The sequence below is a fragment of the Lontra canadensis genome, unplaced genomic scaffold (assembly GCF_010015895.1).
Source record: "Lontra canadensis isolate GAN:19392208 unplaced genomic scaffold, GSC_riverotter_1.0 scaffold143, whole genome shotgun sequence".
NCBI lineage: Eukaryota > Metazoa > Chordata > Mammalia > Carnivora > Mustelidae > Lontra > Lontra canadensis.
The window spans coordinates 2,971,194-2,989,812 of NW_022631137.1; the positions used below are offsets into that span (position 1 = coordinate 2,971,194).

Below are 18,619 nucleotides of genomic sequence, written 5' to 3' on the forward strand. Positions count from 1 at the left end.
CAGCAAGGGAACTTCATTTTCACAAAGCTCAGGATATTTCAAGATAAAAAGCTTTAGGCGCAGGTCCTGCCCGTCCCTCCCACAGCTCCTGCTCCCTGGCCCAGCCCCAGTAGAGCCTTGAAGTAGCCACAGGAGCCAGAGAATGTTCTGCCCCAGAAGTCTGCTCACATCCCCTCCTGTTGACAATCCTCCATGGCTCCCTAGTGCCCCAGGACAAAGCCCACCTTCACCACAGCCTGGACTTGGCAGGCACTGGTATCTGAGCATTTCTCCAGCCTCTGCCAGGGCCACCAGCCCTTTTTCTGTTTGCTCCAACCACTCCAGACTGGGTTTTCAGGTTCTCAAAAGCATCAAGCACAATCCTGCCTCCAGGCCTTGGCCCGTGCTGTGTGGGTTGCCTGGCGCATCCTTCCTCCCCACCCTTCCCTGCATGACTCTTGCTCCTTCCAAGGGTCTCAGCCACAAGTCACCTCCTCTGAGGGACCTTCCTCAGTTCTCCAATCTAAATTACCTCTCTGCATCACCCACTGCCTGACTTAGCCTGTCCAGGAACCCTGGCCATCCTCCTGCCCTTGTCACAGGGAACCATGAAGCATTGGCTCGTGCAGGGTTATCTGCTTTATCTCTCCCCACCCAGTGACAGTGGTGCGGAGACACAGAGGCTGGCTTGTTTATTCCGAATCCCCAAGGCCTGGAAGGTGTCTGGCACATAGTAGGTGCTTAGTGAAGCACTGAATCCACTTAACTCTTGAATGTCTGTCTGATTGAACCTCAATTTGTAGTAGAGGTTCTCTGGTTTTCTGGGACGCTGAATCCTCGGAGGGGGCCTGTGGACCAGCAGCAAGGCCCCAGTGGTTTCCAAGTGCCAGTGACAACCTGCTCATGGTGGTGAGATGGAATCAGCGCATTGTGACTAGCCTATTTTTAATGGAATGGAATAGAAGAGTGAAGAGGGTAAAACCATCACTTGCAGATCTGTTTTGGGTGTGTGTGTGTGTTGGGCCATAACATAACGTATATTTCTTACTGTGGGTCTTGGATAAAATGTTTTAAAATCCCTACAGCAGGGGCGCCTGGGTGGCTCAGTGGGTTAAGCCTCTGCCTTCGGCTCAGGTCATGATCTCAGGGTCCTGGGATTGAGCCCCGCATCAGGCTCTCTGCTCAGCAGGGAACCTGCTTCCCCCCACCCCCGCCGCCTGCCTCTCTGTCTGCTTGTGATCCCTCTCTCTCTGTCAAATAAATAAAATCTTAAAAAAAAAAAAAATCCCTACAGCAATAAATAAATAAATAAAATATTTTTAAAATAAAATAAAGTCCCGACAGCACAGAATCCCAACACTCCTTGGAGCCGACTCACAGGAACCCCAGGGATGCTGTGCTCTCCTGAGTGCGACTCCAGTGTCCACAAGCAGGACAACAGATACATAAATCCTGGTCCACCCATATGGCGGAGTCGTATTCAGACATAAAAAGGACTGAAGGACTGATCCGAGCTACAGCACGGATGAATGGGGGATCAGCACACTCCGTGAGATGCTCAGTGAGAGTAATCAGATGCAAAAGACCTCATATTGTATGACCCTACTTAGGGGACAGACCACGAAAGGGCAAATCCATGGAGACAGAAAGCTGCCGGGAGCTGAGGAGTGGGGAGCGGTGGGGCTGCTGATGGCTACGGGGCTTCCTTTTGGGGGTGCTGATAATGTTCTGGTGGGATGGTTGCACAACTCTGTGAATCTACTAAAAACCACCAAATTCAGCACTTGGAAAGGGTGAACCTTATGGTTCATGAGTTCTACCTCAATAAAGCTGTGACTTAGGAGAAATGACACGGAACAAGCAGGCAGAGGGACCACCCCCCCCATCTCGGCCATCTCGGCCATCTCGGCCTGGCAGGGGCCTGGCCCGGGCGCCTGCTCTCACCAGCGTCCAGAGCACCGGGAAGACGCGAGGGGCTCGCACGATGAGCAGCCGGCCCAAGGTCTCGGGGTAATTGTCCTCCACCACCTCAATCATCCGCAGCAGGGCCTTGACCCCCGGCCGCCACAGGTGACGCATGTTGAGACCCTCCAGGTCCACCAGGCAGGTCCAGGAGCTACAACAGAGACGGGCCACTCACTCCAGCTTGCTCTGCCACCTCCCAGGGCTCCTGACACCCTCAGGGAGTCTTGGGGGCTGGCAGACAGGAAGGGTTGGAGAGACTCAGGAAGGCAGGGCTGGGAGTGGAGGGGCAGGACAGTCTCGTGGAGGCTACCACCCCCGACCCTCAGCTGGGGAGGCCATGCGGTGAGAAGTTCAGTGCCTGGCCTCTGAGGCTAGACACCTGAATTCCAGTGTTACCTCTGCCCCCGAGAGCTGTGTGACACGGGCAACTTCCTCATCAAGACAGTGGCAGTGACACTAAGGGTCCCCATCTGGAGCAGTTGTTAGGATTAAGTGAGATAGTATGTGAAAAGTGCTCTGCAGGGACAGGCCATAGCAGCACTCGATAAAAGCCAGTTACTGCTATCAATTGTTGAAAACGTGCTGACTGCTAAGAACACACACTCCAGAGCCAGATGGCCTGGATTCAGATGCCAGCTCTGCCACCTGCTGTGTGGCCTTGGCCAGGTTCCTTGACCTCTCTGTGCCTCCATTTCACTGGTACTAATTCATTAGGGAAATGACTGTTTTACCACAGCGGCTAGTCCCCAGGAGCCTCTCCATCCTGCCTTTGTTCCCTTCATCCAGCCCACACCACTGCAAGGAGTCCGTCATGACATCCTGTCATCTGAGCCATCTTAGGTGAATTCCACTTCTGAGCAGGACCCTGACCGATTTCTCACCCCAACCAATATATGTCTCCTTAGGAAATCTCCAGACAACAAAGGAACTTAATTTTCCCAAAGATCGGGCTACGTTAGGATAAAAAGCCACAACAGCAGGTGCAGCCTGCCCCTCCCCACGCCCCAGGCTGTAAGAAGGACAAGGTGAATCAAGTACTACGGAGAACACATGCTGAAGAGCCAGTGTTACCCCTCGACAGTCATTGTTTTTAATGATACGTAAAGAAACCCTGGGACTCGTGATATGACTCCCACATTACAGATGCGCAAGCTATTGTTCAGAAAGGTTCAGTGCCACTGTAAGTACTCAGGTGGGAAACTGAGTTGGGGGAAGTCAGAGAGGGACGGTGGTTCCTGGATGTGCCGTGACACCTGCGAGTCCCCCTGCCTGGGAGACAGAGTCAAGGTGGCACTTGGTGGGGGAGCAGAGCTGGCCTCACAAAGCAAGATCCAGGGGGTGATGGGGCACAGCGCATCACGTCTTTGAGCCCAAAGCAGACGGGAACAGGTTCCAATCGCGGCTCTGCCACTTACCCATTTCGTAACAACCTTGGATGAGCATGGCCCCTCTGAGTCTCAGTTTCCCCCTCCACAAAGAGCAGGGACAGTAACAGTCCCTGCCTCACAGGATCGTTGTGAGAACGAAGAGAGGATGTTTCTGTGAAGTACCTAGCATGCTTCCTGGCCCAGCGTCTATGCCCCATGAACCTTGGCTGTTTTTACTATTTCGGGGGAACTGGCTCCTGGCTGGGGTTCTTGCCTGATGGGACGGCCAAACTGCTTTGTGTTCCCTTCACATCTCTTCTGTCCCTCCTCGTTGACAGAAAGAACCTGGAAAGTAGAGAACAGGCTGGCAAACGTTCTGGTGGCTGCTCCACCTGCGGGCAGCCCTGGGATCCGGAAAGTGGGGACCCCGACTCACGTGTTTCAGCAGCGTCTCCTCCCCCACAGCCTTCATCAAGCCTTTGGTGTCCATGTGGCCCAGGCGCAGGATGTAGAGGGGACGGCCATCTTTGTAGGCGAGGGAGGCCAAGCAAAGAGAAGGGACATTATTTCAGGGCTGGTAGGGAGAGGGCAAGACCCAAACTTCTCCTTGGAGGAGGCGATGCCAGGCTGTGGTTCAGCCTGGCCCCTCCTGTCCCTTTATTCGTGGATGTTCTGCCTGCTCCCAAGAGGGGTTGACACCAGTTATGGCCAGAGAGGCAAAGTGTCCAAGGGTCAAAGAGATTTGCATCACACAGGAAACCGGGTGAGGGGCACGGGATACCTTTCTGCACGACCTCAGCAACTTTTCTGCAAACCCCTCCTAAAATTAACCGTTTACTTTACAGCTTTTTAAAAAAGAAGAGATGAACCGTGTTAGGAAGGAATACGGAGAGAGGGGATAATGTTGGCTCTCAGCTTTCTGTCAACCAAAGCGAATAGGAAAAATTAGGAAGTGTGTACGAATACAGTTGATTCTTGTTGTTCATGGTAGTGATGTTTCTTTCCTACAGTCACCTTGAACACTGAGTTAGGGAACAATGAAGCATCGCTTTGAGGAATAATATGGGGTAAGGTCCCTGCGAGACATTACATTTTTGTTAACTGATCGATACATAACCTTGTCCTGAATTTATTGAATTCAGGACCTCTAGCCTCAGAGGCCATGCTCATTAAGGACACCTTATTGGGTATAAATTGTTGATTCATCCCAATTGTGAGCTCACGGCCAGAGGCACAACACTCAGGCCTTAAGAAGCTTTTCTAGGGGCACCTGGGTGGCTCAGTGGGTTAAAGCCTCTGCCTACATACAGCTCAGGTCATGATCCCAGAGCCCCGCCTCTGGCTCTCTGCTCAGCAGGGAGCCTGCTTCCCTTCCTCTCTCTGCCTGCCTCTCTGCCTACTTGTGATCTCTTGCTCTCTGTCAAATAAATAAATAATATCTTCAGAAAAAAAAAAGAAGAAGAAGCTTACCTAACACACACATTTTCTCTGTGAGGCATATCACAGCCTTCTTGTGCTCAGGAACACTGGCCAGCACTTTCGCACTTTGCCTTTAAACAGCAAAAATCACACACACACACACAAGGCACAAAATTGCCAAAAGAAAAAAAAAGCTAGTACAAAGTGGACTTTAAAAAGGACTCTTGTTGGGGCGCCTGGGTGGCTCAGTGGGTTAAGCCACTGCCTTTAGCTCAGGTCACAGTCTCAGGGTCCTGGGATCGAGCCCCGTGTGGGGCTCTCTGCTCAGCAGGGAGCCTGCTTCCTCCTCCCTCTCTCTGCCTGCCTGTGATCTCTCTCTGTCAAATAAATAAATAAAACCTTAAAAAAAAAAAAAAAAGGACTCTTGTTAACCGTATGAGAGCTGAAACAAAAAGGCAGAAGGACATCCTGGGGACACTCAGGTCGGACAGCTGATTTTTTGCCACTCTGTGCATGGTCCTAATTGACCACAGAGGCACCCGAGTATTGATTTGGGGGTTACAAATAAATTTGCGTGAGTAGGCAAAATCGCCAATATGGAATCCATGAATAATAAGGAATGACTGGATATTAAAATAAAGTGCTCCAACCGGTTCTCCAGGAGAATCAAGCACTCACCCTAATCAATATATGTGAATTTTTACTTAAAGGGCATTGAAAAGAATAATGGGCACAGGCATCAAGGGCAGCGTGGTGAGAAACTGAGGGAGGTTATTTGTAGTGGTTGAGCAGTGTCACCTGAAAATTCACGGGCACCCAGAACTCTGAGTGTGACCTTATGTGCAAACAGACTGCAGATGAAATTAGAGAAGGACCTCCAGAGGCTATCCTGCTAGATCAGTGTGGCCCCTAAATCCAGTGACCTGGGGTCTTTATAAGAGGAGGAGAGGCGGGGCGCCTGGGTGGCTCGGTGGGTTAAAGCCTCTGCCTTCGGCTCAGGTCATGATCCCAGGGTCCTGGGATCGAGTCCCGCATCGGGCTCTCTGCTTGGCAAGGAGCCTGCTTCCCCCTCTCTCTCTGCCTGCCTCTCTGCCTACTTGTGATCTCTGTCTGTCAAATAAATAAATAAAAAATCTTTAAAAAAAAAAAAAAAAAGAGGAGGAGAGGACACAGAGAGACAGCCAGAGGGCAGCCATGTGAAGACAGGCAGAGACTGGGGTGACATGACCACAAGCCAAGGAACGCCGGGAGCCCCCAGGAGCGGGAGGAGGCAGGGAGAGACTCTCCCCTAGAGACACTGCAGGGAGCATGGCCCTGCTCACACCTTGAGTTTGGGCTTCCGCCTCCAGAACTATGAGAACATACATCCCTATGGCCTTAAGCCACCCGGCGTGGGGTAATTTGCTTTGGCAGCCCCGGCACTCATGCAAACTCATGCAGTCATCACGTGTGGGGTCCCAAAGATCAAAAGCAAGGGGCGGGGCACCTGGGTGGCTCGGTGGGTTAAAGCCTCTGGCTTCGGCTCAGGTCATGATCTCAGGGTCCCGGAATCGGGCCCCACATTGGGCTCTCCGCTCAGCGGGGAGCCTGCTTCCTCCTCTCTCTCTGCCTGCCTCTCTGCCTACTTGTGATCTCTGTCTGTCAAATAAATAAATCTTAAAAAAAAAAAAAAAAAAAGCAAGGGTGGGTTAAGGCTGCCCCTGAGTGAGAAACAGTGCTTCGAGCCCAAAATGCCCGGCCCTACTTTCCCCATGGCTGGGTGAACCCCAAGGACATCTCCAGATACCCAGAAGAGTCAAAAGGAAAAATAATAAGAGGCCAACCTGAAACGCGACCTTTAAAGCACCTTTGGCAGTGACCAAAGTGTACAACGCTCTGCATTATGGAGGTAAAGGGACGCACCTATGTCCTGGTAGTGCCAGCCCCCTGCATAGAATTCCTCCAGGAGGGCAGGGGGTTGCCACGTCTGGAGGAGGAGATCCACCTGGTGCTGCTTTCTCCAGCTCAAGGACTGGCACAGCATCTCCTGGGCCTTGTCCAGGTGGAAGTCACGGGCCCGCAGGAACCGGAGGATATGTTCATCTTTGGGAATCTGAGAGAAGGAGAAAGGGTGTAGAACGGTATTCCCTAACCCATGGACAAAATTATGGAGAGCGCGTCTCCTGTCTCCTCTGCAAAATACGTAGCTGGGAAGAGGATGATACACTTAACCATGACGCAGTCTAGGGGTGAGCTGTAGGGGAAAATCTGCGAGTTCTGGCTGCCTGACTTTCTTCCCTCCCCACATACCTCTTTTCTTTTGGGGAGCTGCTTTACTTCCCCACTCCCCAGCACCAATCCTGGTTTTAGCTGGTGTTGCCAATCAGCACGCCACTCCCAGGGCCTCAGGGGTGGCACAGACCGATCAGGGCACGTAGACAACTTAAATCAGAAGAATGGGTCGTGAACCCCTTTCTCTGCAGTGGCAAAAGGTGAGTCTACAAGCCACGGGCAGCCACAGCTCCAAGCTCAACGGGGAAGGAAGTCTGACCAGGATGAAACAGAAGCAAACAGATACAAGATAACAAGATACAGATACAAGATACAAGAGCTCAGCGGTCCCAACAGGCATGTGAGCCCTGGTTCGGGACATCCGAAACAGGTTGCATGGCCCCCTGGGCGAGGCTGAGTGATGTCCCTTCAAAATTCATATCCACCCAAAACCTCAGAATGGGACGTTATTTGGGAACGAGTCTATACTGATATAATTAGCTAAAATGAGGTCGCACTGGCATAGGTAGGCCCCACTCCAGGAAGGGAGTTGGGACACAGACACAGGACACACAGGGGTAAGAAGTCCACAGGACGATGATGGAGACAGAGATGGCAGTGGCGTGTCTACAAGCTGAGGACCAGCAGCAGCCACCAGAAGCCAGGAGGGAGGAGGCATGGCCCAGATCCTCCCGCAGAGCCTTCAGAAGGAACCAACCCTGCCCACGCCTGGGTTTCAGACTTCTGGCCTCCAGAACTGTGAAAATACGTTTCTGTTGTTTCGAGCCCCTCAGTTTGTGGCATTTTCTTTCAGCAGCCCTAGAAAATTAATACAGCCCGCTCAACAGTTCTATGGGCCAATAAACACTCCTCTCCTTATTGTTTGCCTTGAATCAAGGTGCATTCCTATCACACAGAACCCAAAGTCTAACTGAGAGTCTAACTGAGAGGCCGAGGGGACAAGTGAAGACCTTGCCAGCTCTCCTTCCTATCCTTGGGCAAATATCAACAGGCAAGAGAAAGCCAGCCCCAGGGAAATCTCCCCTTGCCTGAGTGTTCATCCCGAGCCAGACACAATTCTGGGCACTTAACATGCCTTGTCCCTTGTAATTCAGTCCAGATGGCATCTGCCAGCATTATTCCCCTTTACAGATGAGAAAACGGGCAGATAGGTTACAGCACAGCCCAACATGAAAGTAAACTCCCTTGTCTGCCCCTCTGTCTCCCTTGTCTGCCCCGCCCAGACTGGGGAGGGGATAGGAAGGAAGGGCAAGCTGGACGTTCTTACTCAGCAGAGTTGAAGGTCAAGTCCATGCTTGGGACCTACAAGCATGATGGACATTCATGGGATAGGGCTTAGAGTCTGGGGTTGCAGCTGGGGGAGAAGAAGTTATCTTTTTAGTGAGGTCAGCACCCCGCAATGTACACCCCATAGAGAACTGTCCAGCCTCAAATGTCAACAGTGCAGAGGATGAGAAAGCCTGTGATCAGCGGTGCACACAGCATATGCGTTATAGATGAGACAATATGCGTTATATGCATTATAGATGAGACAATACATAATAAAAAGGAGGCAAATAGGGGAGGTGGGTGGGGGGACGGGATAACTGGGGATGGGCATTTAAGGAGGGGGCCTGAAATAATGAGCACTGCGTGTCGTAAGCAACTGATGAATCACTGAATTCTACCTCTGAAACTAATAATACAGTATACGTTGATTAAGTTGAATTTAAATTAGAAAAAAAAAAGGAAGGTAAAATAGAAGTTCCCAGGATTGCTAATGACATCAGCCTGTTTACCCCACCCTTCTGCCACCAGGGCCTGAAGTGAGTAGCTACCGTTGAACGGGCTCTGGCCGTCCCCAGCATTGCACCCACCTTGCCTTTGTGGGTCTCCTGCAGCCGGTGCCGAAGCTGGATCACGCAGCTCTCCTGCACAGGCGTGAGATGGCCCAGGTACCTTCGAATGGAGTCTGCGTCCAGCTTGTGCCCTGCAGGAGAAGATGGGGGAGTTCAGGACCGGAGGGCAATCTTCTCCACGTTGTCTACTCTTTCTGGAACCCTCGTCTCACTGGCCACCTCGGATCAGAAGCGTCGGGTACAGTGGCCCTTTCACCAAAGAACAGCCACGGGGGTTCCACACCCTCTGGTCTTGCCAACCCATTTCCAAGATGGTTATGAAAACTCATGGTGGGGCCAGCCTGGATCTCACTGTGGCAGGTGATGTGTCCTTTGACCCTTGGAAATCCAGGTAATTCCCACCCCCCCCACCTCCCGGAGCTGTCCTGCTCTCTGAAGATTATTAACAACATGTGCTCATTGTTTCCAGACATGCGTCATCTCAGGGAGCTCTCCCAGCACCCCTGTGAGGCAGGGGCACTACTGTCCCCACTTCACGGAAGACAAAACTGAGGTCAAGAGAGGTTAAGTAGCAACAAAAGCATGCAGTGCCCCATCATAAAAGAGATGGTCCGTAGGTACAGTTCCTTTTGCCTTCCCACCTCCCGGCCCCCTTGTGGGTTTGAGGCTTTTCACAGAAAGAGCCCTGACCCCAAAGTACAGCCCGGGAGTTGCACAGATCATTCCAGTGTTCAATCCTGTCCAGTTGTGGGATTGGGCTGTTTGGGGTCAGCATGTTCAGGCATTTAGAGGCTGGGCTCCAACCTGAGGTCCCGGTGCCCACTCCTAACTGCTGGGGCGGCAGATGCTGGCACGGACATTAGCATGCGAGCATCTCAGCAGCAGGTAGGCGGTCCACAAGATCAGCCCCCACGGGCACAGCCCGTTCTCTGTGTGCGCAATAAGAAAACAAGTGGGATGTGTGCACAAGCAGCAGTAAGACCCAATGGTTCCCTCTAACATAAAAACAGTCCAGGCTGGAGGTCAAAAGGCATCTGCGTAAACAGAAGCAGGAGAGATACTGGTGGTGTGGGGGTGGGGGAGCCTCAGAGAGGCTGGAGATGAGAAAGGGGCTTGGAGAGGATGAGGGAGAAAGCACAAGGGAGGCAGGAGATACCAGCATCCTTCCGGCCTCTGGGCAGCTGTGAAGGCCCCTTTCTCCTGAGCACAAAGGCCCAGTGATTCAGGGCCCGGTGGAAGGGGCTTGACTCTGCCTCTCGCCAGCCATCCTGAACACCAGCCCTGCTGCTGGACAGCACAGACGGACAAGGGAGGAAAAGCCTGGTGCAAAATGAGGAGGGCACAGGGCGTGACCACCAGACAATGTGCACAAGAAGGGGCAGAAGTTTTAATTTTTTAAATATTTTAGAAGTGCACGTACCCCAGTAGCCAGCTAGTACATATACAATTGGTACAGAATAAATGTTTGTTGAGTGAATGAATTTTGTTCTCCCTAAACACTGCCCCAGATATATTATTGGTTACATGGCACAGGTCAAAGAAAGCCAAGCCCTACACTTCAGTGGCCTCCAAGGAAAGACCGAATCTTCATGAACACAAATGCGTGTGGTTAAAACTGAATTCATGGAGTATGTGTGGTTTTGAGTCCTAGGGATTTTTTTTTTTTATTTTAACATTATATTGTGAACATTTCCCATGTCAACAAAAGTTTTAAAATATGACAAAGGGCTAATAGCCTTCAGTACAAAGAGCTCTTACAAAGCAGTAAGAAATCAATGGGCAAATAGGAAAATAAAAAAGTACAAGAACAGAGATTCACAAAAAAGCAATACAGAGTCACTAAGAACAAGAAAATAATATTTGGCCCTACTCGTCTACCAGTGGTCACTGTTTGCTTTCAGTTCCTATTTTTTAAAGACTGTATTTATTTATTAGAGAGAGAGTACACGAGCAGGGAGGGGTGGAGAGTCAGAGGGAGAAACAGAAGGAGAGGCAGAGGCAGAGGGAGAAGCGGAGGGAGAGGCAGAGGCAGAGGGAGAAGCAGAGGGAGAGGAAGAAGCAGACTCCCTCACTGAGCAGGGAACCCAACTTAGGTCTCGAACCCAGGACCCCGGGATCATGACCCGAGTGGAAGGCAGACACTTAACCAACAGAGCCACCCAGGCACAGTCTCGTGGGGAACTGGAGTGAGGTCAGGAACAGACACAGCTATGCCCTTTTGGGGGGAACATTGATTAGTACAATGTCTTTGTAGGCCTAATTGGTAAATCAGCCAAAATTTTGTCTGCATATAACCTTTGACCCAACAATTCAACTTAAAAAATTTTATGCTATGGGATGCCTGGGGGGCTCAGTCGTTAAGCATCTGCCTTCGGCTCAGGTCATGATGCCAGGATCCTGGGATGGGGTCCCGCATTGGGTTCCCTACTCAGCAGGGAGTCTACTTCTCCCTCTGTCTGCTGCTCCCCCTGCTTGTACTCTCATTCTCTCTCTCTCTCTCTCTCTCTCTGGAAATTAAAAAAAAAAAAAGTATGCTACCTATATGCTCATATAAATATAAAAACAACCTTAAGTAGAAAGATATATTATTTATATTTTTAAGTGGAAAAAAAAAACCAGAAACCTAAATATCTATTAATAAAGGATAAGCTAAATTAACTAAAAATAATCAATAATCAATACATGTTTATTAATAAGTTAAGTTATGGTAGGGCCCAACTACACTGTAAAATACTGCAAGGTGCTGAGACAGATCCAGAAAACTGTTCAAGCAACATCAGGAATTGAAAATAAGCAAAACATCCAGTAGAATGTATAACATGCTTTCACTCATTCAACATATAAGTTATACACGTCTGCTTGCCTGTGTATGCATGTGTGTGTATGTATTATGTACATATTATGTACGTATAAATGCCTAGATAGTTTCAGGAATTATGAGCACAAAACTATTATGGCCTCGAGGGAGAAGAAAGGAGTGAGTCTTACTTCCTAATTTACATCTTCCAAGAAATTTGAGGTTTTTTCCCTACCATCATCATGCCTTACGCCTATAATTAAAAATAGTAACAGACGACAACAACAACAACAAAAGGAGAAAAGGGCAACCCTGAGGCACTAGATCAGGTCAATTCCTGATTTAGAAATAAACCAGTTCTGACTCTTGGGCCGGAAGGGAAAGAGGGTGAAGCTGGGGAAAGGGAGGAAGCTGACTCATTCCAGGTCCCAGACCCGTTCCCAAGGGGACGCGCAGCAGTTCTCCTCCCACGGAGTGAGCAAACCCTAAGCAGGTTTCCGGGGACTGGGTGGCTGGCAGGGGGGAAGGGGTGGCCAAAGGCAGAGATCTGGCCAGCTGGCATCCGCCGCAGGGACCTACCCTCGGTAAGAACCATCTCAGGAACAGGGCCTGGGGTGCTGCTGGGCCTGTCAGCCTGCAGGGAGCCAGCATCCCTCGGGCCAGCCTGAGAGCGGGCGTCCTCCTCTCGGACGGGGGCAGGCGTCCAGCGGGGAATGTGAGAGGTGCCCTGGGAGATGAGCTCGTTCAGGTAATGCTCAATCACCTCCTTCCCCTGGAAGCCAGAGAGATCAGAGGCACATGAGCACCAGGGCAGGTGAGCCCATCAGCCTGGGTGTCACGCCCACCTGCCTGCCGTCCCGACCCTGACGTGTGGCTATCGAGAAGTTGCAATGTGGCCGGTCCGAACAGAGACGTGCCACGAGTGTCAAATACAAACTGGAAATCCAAGAGTTAGTGTTGAACAAAAATACATAAGAGAGTTCATTAATATGTTTTCTCTGGATAATACGTTGGATAAAATATACTGTTAAAATGAATTTCATCTATTTCATTACCCGTCTCCTCAGGGACGGGTCCTGAGATCTTTATGCAGCAATCAACTGGGGCAAAGCACCAGAGAAAGCCCTTCCTCTGTCCCAAGTTCACTGCACAAGCCCCAAACATCACAGAGCTTCAGGATAATGATTATGGTGTCTCCATTCCCGGCCGGGTGGTTTCCACTCATTATCTTGTGTGTTATGGGCATTATTAGGATACCCATTCTATGGATGAGAAGACTGAAGCCAAGGAAAGTTAAGGATCCATCTTGCCCGATGTCACTTGGGTTGTCGGGTGGCAGAGCGGGTTTTGAACCAGGATGGCTGGCTCTGAGGTCTGTGTACCTTCCTCCTTGTGACTGACCCAGGAGCCTGCCTCTTACCCTCTTGACATTGGCTGTGTACTGCTTCATGGCAATCTTCTCCAGGGCACTTTCGAAGCCAAAGAAGGACCGGATGTCAAGCGAGGCAGACTGCTCAAAGCAAGTCCACTCTTCATTCTCAGGGTGGACCTGAAAGCCAGGCAGGAGTGATGATAAGGTCCCAGAGTGGGGATACCACGCCACCCCCCACTCTTGGTGTTGTTGGCCCAGCCAGAGCATATAGCAGACAGCACCTGGGGGGGTGGAGCTCCTAGGGCAGGGGGAGGGGCAGCAGCCTCGCTCAGAGAACAATGCAAAGTGTTAAAGAACAAAGAGCCTTCTCATGAGGGGACCGGAGAAAGTGGGTCTGGTATGTGCATGCCTCTCCCTTAAAAACTGTTACAGAATGATATCTTTAAATGAGTAATATATTTAATATTTAAATATATATAAGCAAGTTAAACATAATTAGTATATATTTTAGGTATATATTTTAAAGTATGTGTTATATATATGTATTATTTAAAAAATATACATATATCTATATATATATGCAAACTTTGTTGACACAGCGACTGTGCAGGCCCAGGCTTAGTACTTCTCAGACTTCCGTGGGCAGAAACATGAGCGGGGAGTCTGCTAAACATGCAGCTGTCTGGGCTGAATGGGTCCAGGGCATGGCCTGGAAACCTGCATTTCCCAAGCAGCCTTGGTGATGCTGATTCAGCTGTGGGCCGAACTCACTCTGAGAAAGAGTGCACTAAAAACGATTCATTAAAAACTGCCACCCGCACTTTCCTACAGGTAAGCATCTGAACATCCTGGGCCCAGTTTCCAGGGGACCCCAAGAGGATTTGAAAATATGGAAGGAAAAAGCAATGGGCATTTACTGGATACCTGCTGTCTACAAGGCACCAACGCCAAGTGCTGGGGACCAGACTGATGAACAAGGCAGTGCCCTGCTACGGAGGAGGCTCCCCCTGAAACACCTCTAATGCACTATAGTTACGATGTCGGACTTATCATCATGAGAACCACCATTTGGAATCTAGCAGAGGCTAAGGGGGCTTCACCTACAAAATCTCATTTGTTCCTGCCAGGACCAGATGAGGCAGGTCCCCCTGGCAGAAACCTCAGAGGCAGCCTAGGGAGGGGAACCAACTTGCCCAACATCACTCAGCAAGAAAGTGGCAGAGCTGGCCTGCATCCCAGCAAATGCCTCCAGACTCCTCCCTCCCTCCACCCTCTGGAGGCCCCTATCCCCAGACTTTACTCATCCACTCCAGGCTCTTCGCATAGGCTGTTCCTGCCCCAGAACTCTGTTCCCAGTCCTCTCATCTGTCAGCTCTCAGCTTCCTCCTCAGAGAGGCCTAAGGGACACTGGTACGTAAGAGAGTACCTGTCCCCTTCCCTTCCCTCATCCTGCCTGCTGGCTCCCTTCTTAGCACTTGTGACAACGTTGTAAGTATATGTTGACTTTTTTCCCTTATCTGTCTCCCACTGGAATGGGAGTTTTCGTGAGCCCAACAGTCAAGCAGACTAGTCCACCACCAGGTGCTCTGGCGCATAGTAGGCACCCAGTCAGTGTGTACTGAAGAATAATACGAACGACCCTTAATTATATTACAAGATAACACACCTACGGGGCTTGGTATGTGCCAGGCACTCTTCTAAGGGGTTTGGATAATTTACTTCCTTTAACCCTCAACACAACCCATGCGGTAGGTGCATTAACCCCACTTAAAAACAGATGGAGAAACTGTAAATGAGGGTGCATTTCTTGGAGGAAGGAAAGGAGAGAGAGAAGAGGAAGCGGGGTTGGCACCTGGGTGCCTCAGATTAAGCCTCTGCCTTGACTGGGGTCAGGATCTCGGGGGTCCTGGGCTCTCTGCTCAGCGGGGAGCCTGCTTCCACCCCCTCTCTCTGCCTGCCTCTCTGCCTACTTGTGATCTGTCTCTCTGTCAACTAAATAAATAAAATCTTAAAAAAAAAAAAAAAAAGAGGAAGGGGGAGGCAGGTTGCCAGGTTTCGCCAGCAAAATACAGGATGCCACATTTGAATTTCAGATAAACAATGAATAATATTTTGTTAAGTGTCCCAAGCAATACTTGCCACTACTTAAACAAACAACAAAGTATCAGCTGTGCATCTGAATTGCAGATGGAAACCTGGTGTCCTAGACGTGTAAAGGACAAGGCCCCTGTGCAGAGGAGGGGGCATGCTGAGCTGGTGCAAGGGGGAAGGGCGGGACACAGGCTCACTGTGTAGCTGCAGTTCTCATTGACCACGACGCGGCTGGCGAAGGTCTCGTTGTGGGCTTCGATAAGCAGGGTCCTCTCCCTCCAGTTCAACACGTTTCTCTGCACGAAGACCACGTGCTCAACGCCCGCAATCTGCAAGGGAAGGGCCATGGCGGCGCCCGCAGGACATGGAGATTCGCGGAGACCTGGCCTTGCCCCACCAGCTGGCCCTCCACCCCCAGACCCTGAGACCCCGGGCGCCTACCCACCCTAGTTCCCAGCCCATCAATCAGCCCCTAGGCCTTGGTCCTTCTCAGACTAGACCTCAACCCAGACCCCACTGCCCCCAGTCCCAGGACGCCCCGTACTGGCACCTACACTCCCACAAACTCCGTCCACCACCTGAACCCGCCCCCAGGTCCCCCACCCCAGAACTCTCCTCTGCGCCCCTCCCCCAGCCCCTGGGACCCTCCTCCCCGTTCACCTTCCGCAGCAGCCGTGGGGCCTCCACGCGCAGCCGGCAGCTCCGCTCCACCACGTGGACCGCCCCATCCGGGCTGCGGGACTCGCGCAGGACCTCGCTGCCCAGGAAGACGGGGATCTGCGGGCAGGTGGGGAAGCGCTTCTCATAGGCCTGGAGGCAGAGCGGGAGTGAGCGCCAAGGGGGCTGGTGGCCCCAGAGGGGCCCACAGCGCGGCTGCTGAGGCCTGGAGCTCAACCTTCCTCCCTCCTGCTGGGCTGTTGTCTCATTTACTGGAGCAGAAAGGCCGGGCGCCTGGGAAGGTTCAGTCCTTAAGCAGCGTCTGCCTTTCCTTTCAGCTCAGGTCATGATCCCAGAGTCCTGGGATAGGCCCCATATGGGGCTCCCTGCTCAGCGGGAAGCCTGCTTCTCCCTCTCCCACTCCCCCTGCTTGTGTTCTCTCTTTCTCGCTGTCTCTCTCTGTCGCATAAATAAATAAAATCTTAAAAAAAAAAAAAAAAAAGATAACACGGTTGCCTGGGTGGCTCAGTGGGTTAAAGCCTTTGCCTTCGGCTCAGGTCATGATCCCAGGGTTCTGGAATGGAGCCCCCCCCCACCCCCCACCCCGTTTCCGATGCTCTGCTCAGCAGGAAGCCTGCTTCCACCTCTCTCTCTCTGCCTGACTCTCTGCCTACTTGTGATCTGTCAAATAGATAAATAAAATCTTTAAAAAAAACAAAAACATGCTTACCTGGCAGATGAGCTTATTTTAAAAAAATAAATAAATAATTTAAAAAAGAAAAAAAAAAAGCAGAAACTTGAATTCCTGGCCTAAGAGCAGTGACCCCTGCTGTTTGACCAACAAGACATCATTTTAATACCTGTTTCAGAGACTAACACACAAGTGCACAAACAATGATTTAACAGATCACTCCTTGGCTCTGCATTTGAGATTTCATCCTCAGAAGGAAGCGTGGGTTGCCTGGGGCGTTTTAAAAGAAGGCATCTTTCAGGGAAAAAAAAAAAAAAAACACTTGATAGAATCCAACACCTCTTCACGACAAAAGCACTGAACAAACGAAGACTAGCAGGGAAATACCCCAACCTGATAAATCATACCCATTGCCAAAAGACGGAATACGTCCCCCTCTGAGATGAGGAGCAAGGCAAGGATGTCTCCTCTGGCAAAGTCTGCTCGACACTGTCCTGGAGGTTCCAGCCCTGGCAGTTAGAGAAATAAAAGAAATAAAAGGCATCCAGACTGGAGGACGGGAGTCTGTGCCCAGTTCCGGAAATGCCAGGGCAAGAGCCACGGTGGGGTAAGCCCACATCCATGGCTGACTGTATCCAAGTGGGGTCGGCTCCAGGCGCCTGTCACAGCCCACGTGCCAGGCAATCGGGATCAAAGCAGCTCCAAAAATAGGGAGGCATCTGAGGACAGCACCTCCTCCCCCATCCCTCAGGGCTCCTCCCAGCTCCTAAGGGCAGAGCGGGGGAGGGGCAAGAAGAAATGGAACGGTGCCCGGTGCCCTTGATGTCACCCCAGGCCCCACAAGGCCAGCCCAGTGTGTCTTCCTGCCATATGTTGAGCCTGGTTGCCTTGTACAGACAGAACAGACACGGCAGGGTTGGAATAAGGAGCCCTTGTTCCCCAGCGGAGCTAGCATTTGCCCACTGAGGACAGAACTGCACTGCAGAGTGGGCCAATCCCGATCCCATGGTGGTGGCCAGCCAAGGGGGTGTGAGGCCCAGCTCCACTTCCTCCCAACAGAGGCAAGTGCTTTCCTCCTCTTTCACCATCTAGAAAATGGGTACATACCAAGTTTGCCTCCCAGAGTATGAAACCAGGCTGGCTACTTAATGCAGAGCCTGGCTCATTTAAAGCAACCAGAATTTTCATTCTCCAGGCAACAAGGCTCAAACGACAACAGAACACGGGTTTGCAAGAACTGCAGACAGTTCCCTACCAGCCATATCTGAGTAATCCCTTCTCACTAAATGCTGGAGGGAGCCAGAGGGGCCGGCTTGGGCTCACCTCCGTGATAGGAGGAGGGATGCTGACATTTTCTGAAAGTATGTGGAGGGAAAGGGATGCATGTTTCAGAATCAACAGGCTCAGTTCATGTCTCTGCTACTTTCTCAATGAGTGGCCTTGTGAGTCTCTGTTTCCTCATCTGTGAAATGGGGTGGCATCCCCATTTGACAAATGAAAGAATTGAAATGCAGAGAGGCTAAGTAACTTACCCAAGGTCACACAGTGAAAACTGTAAACCTGGATTTGAATCCCAGCGTGGCACAGTCCCCATTCCCTCAGGAAGGATTTGTTCTTCTGGGCAGCTGGGAAACAGCCAGGCATTAAACCCAGGGCCGAGCAGTGCCGATTTCCCCCTTCTCTACCCTCAGTCCTTCAGCCTCTACTCGCCCATGGCCACACTGCCTCCGAGTTTCTGCACTCCCTCGAATTATTCTACAGTCTCTCCTGCTTCCCAGATGAAATGACATACTCAGAGCAGGCCTAGATGCCCAGAACATGTCCCACACTCCACACTGTGGCCCACCAGGCCCCAGGCAATCTCTGCCACCAGCCACCTTCACTCTGCTCCAGCCATGCCAGCCTTGCTGTTTCTAGAACTCATTTTTATGGGTTTAGTTGTGTGCCAATCCCCGTCTCCCCCAACACCGACAGAATTCATGTGTCCTACCTAGTTTCTCTGAATGTGACCTTATCTGGAAATAGATCCTTGTAAATGAAATTAGTTAAGAAGAGGTCATACTGGGGCGCCTGGGTGGCTCAGTGGGTTAAAGCCTCTGCCTTCGGCTCAGGTCATGATCCCAGGGTCCTGGGATCAAGCCCCATTGGGCTCTCTGCTCAGCAGGGAGCCTG

The 18,619-nt window shown here is 51.2% G+C and overlaps 1 protein-coding gene across 1 annotated transcript in view; it reads right to left on the reverse strand.

Annotated features, from left to right (window-relative positions):
* The window catches only part of SEC14L5 (SEC14 like lipid binding 5), a 38,694-nt gene that overhangs the window by 8,226 nt on the left and 11,849 nt on the right, over positions 1-18,619 (reverse strand). The window contains exons 3-11 of the mRNA XM_032843763.1: positions 15,760-15,909; positions 15,297-15,428; positions 13,057-13,185; positions 12,216-12,408; positions 8,858-8,970; positions 6,633-6,822; positions 3,748-3,836; positions 3,586-3,656; positions 1,924-2,095 (exon numbers count right to left, since the gene is read on the reverse strand). Of these exons, the coding sequence (XP_032699654.1) occupies positions 1,924-2,095; positions 3,586-3,656; positions 3,748-3,836; positions 6,633-6,822; positions 8,858-8,970; positions 12,216-12,408; positions 13,057-13,185; positions 15,297-15,428; positions 15,760-15,909 (1,239 nt within the window). The remainder of the gene's footprint in view (positions 1-1,923; positions 2,096-3,585; positions 3,657-3,747; positions 3,837-6,632; positions 6,823-8,857; positions 8,971-12,215; positions 12,409-13,056; positions 13,186-15,296; positions 15,429-15,759; positions 15,910-18,619) is intronic.